The sequence below is a fragment of the Babylonia areolata genome, chromosome 1, assembly GCF_041734735.1.
Source record: "Babylonia areolata isolate BAREFJ2019XMU chromosome 1, ASM4173473v1, whole genome shotgun sequence".
Lineage (NCBI taxonomy): Eukaryota > Metazoa > Mollusca > Gastropoda > Neogastropoda > Buccinidae > Babylonia > Babylonia areolata.
Genome location: NC_134876.1, coordinates 71336718 through 71349217, shown reverse-complemented (window position 1 = coordinate 71349217; position 12500 = coordinate 71336718). Strand labels below are relative to the sequence as shown.

The window sequence follows — 12500 nt, the reverse complement described above, 5'->3', positions numbered from 1 at the left end:
ACATACTTTTGAAAACGAGTTCGCAATTCTGCAGCGATGGCAGTTAGCTAGTTTATTTATTTATTCATTTATTTATTTATTCTTTCATTTATTCATTTAATTTTTCAGGGAATGGGCGTGGTCTTATCCGATATCGCTTCAGACTGCTTCCTTCTGAGACAAGCATTTATTGACTGAAATAATGTCTCTCTTTATTAGAAAAAAAAAAGAAAGAAAAAAAAGAGAAAAGAAACGTTTATGATTTATTCTTCCGACCCAGGAAATAATCCCGTTATTATAGTTGTTGTTGCTGTTGATGATGATGGTGATGGTGATTATGGTTTGTGGGGATGCTGAGGATGGGTGGTTTTGATGGTGATATGTTGCTATCGTTCATGTTGATGAAGATAATAATGATGACGATGCTGATGATTATGTTTTGTTGTTACTGTCAGTGCGTATAGTTTCCCATGATTGATGAAGAGCATGACTGTACGTGTGTGTGTGTGTGTGTGTGTGTGTGTGTGTGTGTGTGTGTGTGTGTGTGAGGGCTTCAGTATGTGTGTGTGGAGGGGTGTGGGGGGTGTAGTGGATCGTGGTCGATGAAACTGGTGTCGGTGGGTAGGTAATCTCAAACTGTCCTGAAATCAGTCAGAACACATTCAGCAACCAAAACTTTGTTGTAAAAAAAAAAAAAGAAGAAGAAAAAAAAGCACCTTAGAAATATCTGACACACCAGGCACGGACTGCTAGTTTCATTGCTGTGTCTGGACCGTTAGGTCGTTGCCCTCATGGTCAGTTTGTTCGAAACATGTCTTCAGGAACTTTCGCTGCAGTAGAACGCAGTTTAAATTGTGTTGGTTGGTGATCGCAACCCTGTGCTTGCCTTCTTTTGACGCCATGTTGATCCACAGCGCATGCGCTGGCTGTGGCCAAATATTGATTGGTTGAAATGTGAAACACGTTGGCTGCAAACGAGTTAGAGCGAGCGAGAGAGAGAGAGAGAGACAGAGATCGAGCGTCATGTTTTAACGACTTTCCGAGAACCCAACAAGATGTGGCTCGTCTGCATGTCTTAATGTGCATGCATGGATCTTTCAGGGGCGTGCGTGCAGTTTCGTTTTAACTCTCTCCATACGAACGGCGAAAGAGACGACGTAAACAGCGTTTCACACCAATTACCATCATCAAAATATTGCAAGAGGAAGGTTCTTATACTGAAGAGGTGAATGTTGACAAAGAATACCACAATTCTTACGACGGAAGCTAAATGTTGGGTCATTCAGACACCCACTGGACATCCGAGGGGTCTGTGTAGAGGAGAAGAGAGGACTGGCCGTACTTAGTGAGTTAAGAGGTGTGATTTCGTCGCGGAGTTTCGTTTTTCACGTGGGTTGAAATGGGTGATTGACGTGTTTGATGCTTGGTGTTTGTTGCAGCGTCATCTTGAGCGTGCAGCTTTGTGTGAACGATGGTGATGACTGTTGTGGTCATAATATGATGGGCACCGGTGGTGATGTTGCGAAGTGATAAATGAAGTAATTCCACTGTTTAGTTTCCAGTATCAAAATGGTTTCTGTAAATACTTGCGTCTACGTACATTTAGTCATTCTGACTGTCTAGTATTAAGAAAAAGCTTATGCATCGATCTCTGTGTCTATCTGCCAGCATATTCACCGCAGTCAGTATCTGTTAGTATGTCTGGTATGCAAATGTAATGCACACTGAAGATCTAGTCATCAGCCCATCCACATGTAATATGCGGCTTCTGTTGTGTGAGTGTGTGTGTGTGTGTGTGTGTGTGTGCAGTGCGTGCATGTGTGAGTATGCACAAGTTTTTATATTGATATACACTTGTATGTAGCCTAATTTCTACTGCATCTGTGTTTGTGTGTGATTTTCGATTTATGTTTGTCCCCCCTCCCCCCCTCCCAATATTCCTTGTGACCCTGATACACTTGGTAATAAAGACATATTCTATTCTATTATAAAAAATTTTTTTTTTCTGCCCCATCATCTGCACCGTTTCAGTGGCATTACTCCCACACCGCTCATTTAGATTCCCCCATACACAGCCACACCCGGGTTCGTCCGTCGCAGTTCCAGCGTCGGCAGTTCACAGGAAACCATCAATGTTAGGTCGCCAGGAGGCCACACACCAGAGGAGACCCTGCACTGCTGCTGAGTCACTTCGGTGGTGTTCAGTGGTGCCTGTTCTGATTCAACGTACTTAGGACACCACCTACTAAGCCCCCTACTAACGACAATAATGGCTTAGTCGCGGAGCCAGACTGAGTGAGCGTCCCTCCCGGAGTGGAGACCGCCACCACGTCCCTCAAACAACAACCCCCCATGAATCTGCCGACACTGGCGACATTGACAGGACTCACCCCAAGCACGGAAGTGGAGGGGCATCGAAACTGAGGTCACCATGAGAGCAGGGCATGAAAGGCCACAGACTTTGAGACTATTTTTGTTTTATATTGATGACGATGAAGGAGCAGGAGGATGACGATGATGATGACGATGATGCTATGGAGGTCCATTTTGGTTTGGGACTGCGTGACAAGGCTGTACTCTACGCTTCCTGTCATAATGATATCCCGGCGTTAACCAGGCCCGAGAGATACAGACACTTGCAGTGCTGGTCAGGTAATTAGAGCAACACACCCAAAGACGCATCCTTGAAGTGGATGACACTCGACTGTGTGGTCCCAGTCTCCCCATTTAAGCCCACAGCACACTCAACTCTGGGTAGGAGCCGGCCACGGGCCGAAAAACCCACCTCCGCTGGGATTCGAACCCGCGTCCTCCCAGCCGTCAGTCCGCGACGCTAACCACTTCGCCACGGCGGCTGGTATTATAAATAATTTATGTAATCACGTGTTGGTGGGCTTATCTATCGATTTGATTGGCATCTACATCTCCATCTGTTCTGAAGGCAATTCATCAATGTTTCTTCTTTCCCTTGACAGTTTTTTTTTCTCTATGTCTTTACATATGTATATATCCCCCCCCCCCCCCCCCCCGAAGCACATTACATACGGATACGGATAAGATTAAAACAAACGCAATATATTTGTCGGGAAGACAATGCAAAATATCTGGTCTGTTTTTGTTTGTTTGTTTTTCGACATTCCTATTCATTTATTCCATAAATTAAGAATTTTTTTTATCCATTTATTTTCATGCGATCATGACAGATTGACTCAAAGGCCTTTGGGGGTTTTATGGGTGGAGGGGTGGAGAAGGGAGAAGAGCATTTATAGAGGAGAGAACTACCAGCACAACTTTTACCTCCTTGGGGGTAGCGTTGGCCTAGTGGTAATGGCCTGACCAGGAAGCGAGAATACCCGGGTTCGTGTCCCATGTACAGACCGTCGAGATTTTTACTACCCCCTCCCCCGCCCCCCTAGCATCTTGAGTCTGGATGTTAGTCGTTCGGATGAGACGATAAAGCGAGGTCCCGTGTGGCATGCAATTAGCGCATGTAAAAGAACCCACAGCATTTAAAGAAGAAAAAAGAAAGAAAGGGGTGGTTGTCCCTGGCAAAAATAAGAAAGAATAGTACACTTTGATGGTAAAAACAAACAGACTTGTAGACCGAAAAAAAAAAAATTATATAGGTGGGGCTGGACAGTGGCGACGCGACCTCCCCCCCCCCCCCACCCCGCCCCGCTCGTGGAGAGCGGACTGAATTTCACACCTGGCAATCCACAAAAGACCGAAGCAGTCCAGGCGGAGACATGCTTACCTCAACCCAAACTTTGATGACATAAAACTGGAATACCGGGCGCACTTTTCTCGCGGCCATTCTTTATCCCCTTTCTTCTTTGCAGTAAACAAACTTTGATAGAGGAACAGAAAAATAGAAATGTTGTCCTCCATTGCGTGTCACTGCACAGAATCATGCATCGAAAGAAACACCACCCACCCACCCAAACACACACACACGCACGAACGCATGCACTCACATGTCTATGTCTCTCTGTATATCTATCTATCTATATCTCTATAAAATTTTATATATATATATATATATATATATATATATATATGTGTGTGTGTGTGTGTGTGTGTGTGTGTGTGTGTGTGTGTGTGTGTGCATCGACTACTTGTTTGGGAAGGAGAAAAAAGTTTGAAATACGTGTTTGTTTATTATCAACATTTCAGGATACGAATCGTATGCTCTTGTATGGCCATCCGTGTGCCGTTGGCGAAGATTGCGTGTGATGCGTGAGTTGCTCGGAGGCAGCTTTTGGTTTTGTATGCGTGTCGTGTCATTGCATGAAGCCTTGAAGTTCACTTTTGCTGTTGCTGCTGCTGCTGTTGATGATGTTGTTGTTGTTTTAAATCCTCTGGCGAAAAAGTAACGATATGGTGAACGCCAGAGACGTGTCCCAGGTTTGTTCGGAAAGAATGCACGTGTTTTGACACTTGCATTACTTCTGTCGTGTATCACTTGACAAACGATGCCCGCATGCATCTACAGTTGCCACTTTTAGTTGTATTAGGTGGTTTATCTGATAACAAATGGACACGTTTTATTTTATTCTGTTTTGTTTTACTTTTTCATCAGGGGAACAAAATGATTCAAATTTTGCTGTCTGTGGCAATGTTTATGAAACGAAACTTGTATCTTTGGGCACCTATTTGTTTCAAACAAAAAAGTCTTACCCTTGTCGCCTTTGAAACAAAACATGTAAAAGCTGACCGCTGTGTCCAGCTAGTGATCTGACAGAAAGCCTGCATCGTGCAAAGTTTGTCCAGCTAATTGGTATTCACTGCTGTTATCAAAGGCAATGTTATCTGGTGTATCCCGCACAGGCCATCGTGCGGTATTGTTGTTACAATGTCACACTGCCCACCACAAACAGTGTCCCAGTTGTGCGTTGTTATTACGAAATCACCTTATCTACTGTCCACTTATTGTGTCCGTGGTATTGCGTTATTGCGAGATCACAGTATCTACTGTATAAATATCGTGATCAGGTTGTGTGTTATTATTGCGAAATCACCGTATCTACAAAATATTATTGGTTCAGTCAGTCAGTCAGTCAGTCACACACACACACACACACACACACACACACACACACACACACACACACACACACACACACACACACACACACATATATATATATAATTTCTTTATATATATATATATATTTTGTTAGAAAGGTTTTAAATATTTTGATGCTTTTTCGTGGACTTGATAATTGGGCACTCTTGTGTGCGCATAGGGCTCAGAGGCGATTTTTGGTTTAGTATGCCTCTAGTGTGATTATATATAATTTTTGTGTAGCAGTTGTTATTGTTGTTGTGGTTTAAATCATGTGGCGAAAAAGTGACGGAATGTCCAACACCAGAGGCATGCCTTTGGTTTTTGACCATGGATATAACTGTACTTGTACCTAATTTTCTTTTCAAGGGTGGTTTAAGCATAATCTGTCACGTTCATTATCAACATACATGTTCTTATTTTGCCTCGGGGGCTGGTGTTCAAATGATGTGCCTGCTTGCACATGTTTTCCGCCCGCCCCCTCCACTCCTTAACTGAACAGTCATTCACTGGCTGAAGGCGATGTTGAGAAATATCTATCTGTCTGTCTATCTATAGGTATGAGAATTATGTACTGCAGCAATGGGTAGACGACATGACAGGTAAGTGAATGACAAAGTGATGTTTCAAAACCGATCAAAAAACCAAAGCAAATCGTGTACGGCTAGCAAAGTTAGGAATGGTTTGGCATTTGTACGTAAATGTAGTTGGATAAAGACGAAAAAACATGCAGGTTTTCATCGTGTGTTAAAAAACAAAACAACTAATGTAGCTTTTGATATCGGGAGCGGGGACGCGCGCGCGCACACACACACACGCACACACACTGGTAGGTTCGTTTCCTTATAATATTTGATTTCTTGATGGACAGCGCAGTAACTGGTAGCGTTAATGATACATGGCGGTCACGGTCTTTCCTGTTTTTCCCTGGTTCCGCACCCCCCCCCCCCTCTCTAAAATGTGCATGCTGTACTAATATAATGACTTCCCTTTGTTTATGTTACTGTTTCCCCTTCGAGGGCTGCATGGAAAAAAACATTATTTTGCTTCTGTATTACCCTCAGAAAATAATATTTATTCAATTCTCTCTCTCTCTCTCTCTCTGTCTCTCTCTGTGTGTGTGTGTGTGTGTGTGTGTGTCCCTCTCTCTATCTCTTTCTCTCTTCATTCAAGTTGAATTTGTTCTCTTTTTTGTTTTTTGTTTTTTTGTATAAGGCATTGAAAAATGAGAGAACTGAATAGCTCTAGGTACTTCGTAAAACGAAATTCATAATATGTTCAATATCGTTTAGGTTACTTGCTAATTCCCTTTCGTCGAGTTTGTTATGTTTATTATCATTGTGTTTACGTGAAGCCCTTCCGTTGGGGCCCAGGCCTGAATGTGAACAAACCATTCCCATTCTCTCTGTCTCTGTCTGCGCGCTTTTACTTGACTTGGTTATCGGCGTCAAGTTCTGTATTCTTGCGGATCACTTGTGTTGAGGAACACGTCACGTGTCCTTTTAAGTCACACATCTTTTATATAACTTACCGCGCTACCGATCAAGCAAGTTTGCTTTTGTGTTGTAAGCCGTGTATTGACAAACACGCGCAGTACTACACGGCCAGAAAGCGCCGGAGTGAATTTGCACAGTGGTTATCCACATTCAAAGGGGGGTCACTCAAAGGTGTTCCGGTTCCAAATTCTCTGCCTTGATAGTTTCGTTTTACTATTTTGGGAACAACCGGGTCAAGGAACAGAGCAGAACGCAGTCAGCTGACAGGAACTCAGTGCTGGAAGAGAGAAAAGAAGAGAAAGGAAATCATTCCTCACACGAGAAGAGCCAGCTGTTAATTTAAACAGCAATAACCAAGCGATGCAATATTCGGACCTTAAAAGCCAAGTAGGTAAACATTGTCAAGCCGTTGCGAACGGCATTTCCAATCAGCTTGCATACGGGTGAAAAACAGTGTGTTGATAGTGAGCTAATTGTTCCTTGGAACTATTGTCTTCTTCTTTTTCTTACCCCCCCCCCCCCCGACACCCCCCTCCCCCACACACACTCCCACCCCCTCCCTGAAAACGGAGTACGGCTGCATACATAGCGGGGGTAAAAACGGTCATGCACGTTAAAGCCCACTCGTATGCATGAGTGGACGTGGGAATCGCAGCCCACGAACGAAGAAGAAGATTAGTATTAGTGCCTGTGGTATGCATGTAAAAGAATAAACAAGTGTGATGGTGCCAATGCCTAGCTGCAAGGCAAATCAGAAAATACATGGTCTATAGTACTGTGAAAAGCAAGCAAGCGAGGAAGCGAGTTATACATTTTTTTTTCTTTTGCGAAAATTACCGGGTTCTCGTTTAACACAGAGGCATTTACGGCTAGGATGTGTGCAAAGTTTAGCACACAGCACACGAGTAATATTACTCAGAGTGAAATTACGTTAGATTGAAATATTAAACACACACACACACACACACACACACACATGCTCGAGCACATACGCACACGCTCGAGCACGCACACACACACACACGATTGTAAACACCCGACCCTGCCCCTTCACACATACATGCACACACAGTACAAACTGCTGACGGGTTATTCCTAGGTATATTTACCACAAACACACAATGCCCAGCAACAGTTATTATTATCACTGTTTTTTTAAAAATATTATTTATAGGAATCATGTACCGGTATTTCTCACACCAACTGTTGTCAGAAGAAGAATCCCACATACAATGGAGAAAAGGACAGATATAATGACGATAATTATTGTCACGGGGTTTTGTGTCTTGCCTGACTACAACAGCCGTGTCAGTGCACGAGCACTCACAGTGATTTGGGCTACATGTGTTTACATCGGCTTTGGACAGCCAACGGACTGTTTTCTTTGTCGTTTTCTTCTTCTTCTGAAACCTTCAAGATGCTGGTTATAATACAGGACATTCATAAAGCAAATTTGTAAACACGCGAATTGCAGGTGTCTTTCTGTCTTGTTATGTGTCTGGCTTCGTTTTTTTCTCTTTGTTTTTCTGTCTCTACTTCTGTACGTCTGACGCCCCCCCCCCCCCGCCCCTCACACACACAGACACACAGACACAGACAGACAGACACACACACACACACACACACACACACACACACATGTCTCTCTTGTTCAGTCTTTATCTGTTGTGTATGCCTTCATATGTTTCTATTAAGTATATGTGTACACGCTCTCTCTGAACTCTGTGTTTGAAGTTTGGTAAGTCAAAGATTTATGATTAGGCTCAAAAAGCTATGTTTTCGTTACTTCAGTCAGCCAGAAATCAAGATTTACCTATACAAATTGTTCTGGACATGTACCAGTCTATGATTGTTCTTATTTTGTTATATGATGCGGAAATATGGGGTTATAAAAATGTAAACATACTTGAAAAATTAGAAATGATATTTTTGAAACGCTTAATTGTTGAAACTGAATAGAAAGATGATGACTTAAATGATTTATGGAGAAACTGGTACGTATACAGTGTATTGGTGAAAATGAGATTGGTTCGATTTTGAGCCAGCTTAGTGTTTTCAAACAGAAAAATATTCTGGAAAAAAATATACTCGATATTATTTAATTTATATCGATATGGTATATATTCTTCAAAATAGATTGGTATTATGAAACAAATTTTAATGGAAACATGGTATGACTGTGTTTGGGATGCTCAGTCCATGGAGAGGGAATCTTTCTGCAAGAATGTCAACATTGCTTGATTTTTCAAAATATGTGGAGACATGCTCTGGAGGGGAGTAATAAGTGTTCGTTCTATCGAAATTTAAAAAAAAGGAATTTGGTAGAGAAAAATACATGTCAAATGCCTGGTAATTACGTTATCGGTAATCATAAATTGGAAACAGAAACAGGAAACACAAAGGTATACCATGAGAGTTACGGCTATATAAAGTTTGTAACATGTCTCTGAGTTCCATTTTATAATGGAATGTCCATGATTACGATCAGTTGCGAAATAGATATGTGCCTAAAACTATTTGTCTCCAAAATCGGTTTTTAATTTTTTGTAATAATAATGCTCAAAGGAGGTTGCTTAGTAAGTTGATTAAATTAGAAAATGTTGTCTGGATACACTTTTGGGTTCAAAAGACATTTGTGTTTTCTCAACTTTTATATGACGTTTTTGTGTATTTGGAAATATTTGTTCTAAGCATGAAATCATTATTTTGTAGTAATCCTTCACACTCCAACAGGAGTAAAGGATAATTAAAACTGGAAACACTTTGGTCTCTTATCGTCTCTAACTTATATGTATGTATGTCTGTCTGTCTCTGTCACCCTCTCTGTTTGTATTTTCTCTCTGCGTCTTTGCTTCTCACTTCACTTCTAATCATACTGCTACTGCTACAGCTGCTGCTGCTGCTACGACGACTGATGATGATGATGATGATGATGATGATAGTAAACAGCAGCTGTAGCAACAGCAGTAGGAGTTGGAGTAGCAGCAAATAACGTACAGTGTAAAAAGCAGAATTTCAATTCACACCCAGCAAACGTATTATAAACCTCTTGATGGTAATGAAAACATAATGATAATAATTACAGCAATAATGACAACAACTATCATCTTACTACTTATACTACTACTGCTACTACTCACTACTCAGCCCTGAAATTGCTCTTTTATGGTTTATAAGCAGCATAATTTGATGTACTGCCACCACTGCTAGTGCCGCCACCACCGAAATAAACATTCCTGTATGGCAATCCAGTCCAGTACAGCAGTTCAGAGGTGTGGGTGCACTCACATGCGGATGCACAGCTCCGACAGCATCCGGCTGCGAGATAACTGAGCGGACAGCCACAGGACAGTTTCCGTGTTCGAATCCCGGACCCCGAAAGTCATGTCCGGCCTGCTAAAGCCACGTGCCACTCCTGATTCGCTAAATCATACATAGATTTTATTGTCTGTCATACCCTTTTTTTTTAATGTGTCATTACTGACTCTAAATAACAGCCCTGAAAGGGACCTTTGCGGTCGGCAGTACAAAGCAAATTCACACGAAAAAATAAAGTAAATTTATAAGATTACTATAATCACCACTAAGAGAGAGAGAGAGAGAGAGAGAGAGAGAGAGAGTGTGTGAGAGAGAGTGTTTTCAGCGGTGTGTGTTATTCCATCAACAGTGAAAATGCTTTGATACTACTACTACTACTACTACTACTACTACTACTACTAGTATCAGAACAGATTTCTTTTTACATAACTTTGCCAGAAGACAGCGCTGTTGTTGCCATGACGTGTTTTTTTCAGTGTACCAAGCGCGTGCTTGCACACGGGACCCCGGTTTATCATCTCATCCGAAAAACTAGACACTCACTTTGATTTTCCAGTCAAACTTGGGAGAAAGGGCGAGAGCGGGATTCGAACCCACACCCTCACGGACTCTCTGTATTTGCAGCTGAGTGTGTGAACCATTCTGCCGGCCGCCTTCCTCCTTCACACTATGATCAGCATGCACTCCGGGCCCGACAAGCGCGTTGGGTTATGTTGCTGTCAGGCATCTGTCTAGCAGATGTGGTGTAGCGTATCTGGATTTGTCCGAACGCAGTGACGCTTCCTTGAGAACGTGAAACTGCAACTGAAACGTATTAGTAGTAGTAGTAGTAGCATATATATATTTTTGAAATTAAAAAAAAAAAAGAAGTTAAATGCCTTCATTCATTTTTCATTCTAAGGGTATGTCCGTGATTCAAACCCATCCCGATCTAATCGCTGCTTCAGATAGCTTTCCGCTCCAAACCACCAGCGGGGCTAATAATGACCATGTCGCTTGATGTTTTTCAGTGATCGCCTGCAACTGACCTACCACTGCTTGGCTACTGAGGGAAAGGCGGGCGACTGAGGAGGAGGGACAGAGAGAGAGAGAGAGCACCATGGGACTTCTGCAGCAGTTTCGACTGCTGCTGGGTAAAAACCTTCTGCTACGTTGGCGACACCCGGTGAGTCTTGTCTTGTCTTGTATTGTATTGTGCTGTACTGTATCGTGTTGTACTATGCTGTATTGTATTGTATCGTGTTGTGTTGTATTATATTGTGCTGTACTGTATCGTGTTGTACTATGCTGTATTGTATCGTGTTGTGTTGTATTGCATTGTATTGTGCTGTACTGTACCGTGCTGTATTGTATTGTATTGTACTGTACTGTATTGTATTTTGAATGTTGTATTGTACTGTACTGTATTGTGTTGTATCTTATTGTATTGTATTGCACTGTACTGTATTGTACTGTACTGTATTGTATTGTACTGTACTGAACTGTACTATATTGTATTGTACTGTACTGAACTGTACTATATTGTACTGTACTGAACTGTACTATATTGTATTGTACTGTACTGTATTGTGTTGTATCTTATTGTATTGTATTGCACTGTACTGTATTGTACTGTACTGTATTGTACTGTACTGAACTGTACTATATTGTATTGTACTGTACTGAACTGTACTATATTGTATTGTACTGTACTGTACTGCACTGTATTGTATTTTATTGTGCTGCATTGTATTATATTGTATTGTATTGACCCTCTGTATCATGTTGTGCTGTGTTGGGTTGGGTCGGGTTGGTGTTGATGTTGCGACAGACATATATATACACAAACATGCCCACACGCATTCACGCACACACACACACACACACACACACACACACACACTCACTGACACACGGATACACACAGACACACGCACACACACAGACACACGCACGCACAGACACACACACACACACAGACACACACACACACACACACACACACACACACACACACACAGCCTCTTTAGGTTCTGAAACGCAGGCTGGAAAAGACAGTGGGAGCCGGACGGGGTGGTATGTCCAACACTGCCACGACACTGATATAACCTTGTTCGGTCTGGGCTGTGAGTTCGATTGAATTCATTTCATTCCCAACGTCCACAGTTATGCAGACACACACACACACACACACGCACACACACACACACACACACACACACACACCGTGACACACGGACACAAACACACACACACACACCGTGACACACGGACACACACACACACACACACTGACACACGGACGCACACGCCCATGCACATGCATTAGCACACACACTCATACACGCACGTTTCAGTTTTTCACATTATGTTCCCCCTACAATATGGATGGTTTCCACGCATCGGACTCCCCGGGCAGGTTTTTGTCGCGCAGAGAAAAGCACGAACATCAATATATCGTTGCAGTGCTGCGTGTTAGCAGGGGGCTCAACTCGGCACAGACACTCTCCGTCCGGCAACAGCGACACCTGGCACAATATTTTCCACACCAAATGCATGTTCTGACACCTACCACCCTCCCTCCCCTCCCCCTACCCTTGTGCAGTTCGCGAATTTAATATTCGGCCCCCTCTTCCCCCCCCCCCCCGCACCCCCCCCCCCCT

At 42.7% G+C, this 12500-nt stretch overlaps 1 protein-coding gene across 4 annotated transcripts in view; it reads left to right on the top strand.

Moving 5' to 3' along the window:
* Window positions 1–12500, top strand: part of LOC143286815 (uncharacterized) — a 192357-nt gene that overhangs the window by 31852 nt on the left and 148005 nt on the right. For 3 of the 4 annotated variants that reach the window (XM_076594631.1, XM_076594649.1, XM_076594623.1), the window contains exon 2: window positions 10869–11023. In XM_076594631.1, the coding sequence (XP_076450746.1) occupies window positions 10958–11023 (66 nt within the window). In that variant the 5' untranslated portion in view covers window positions 10869–10957. Of the gene's footprint in view, window positions 1–1054; window positions 1205–10868; window positions 11024–12500 lie in introns of those variants that run through there. The other variant, XM_076594639.1, reaches the window with a different exon arrangement.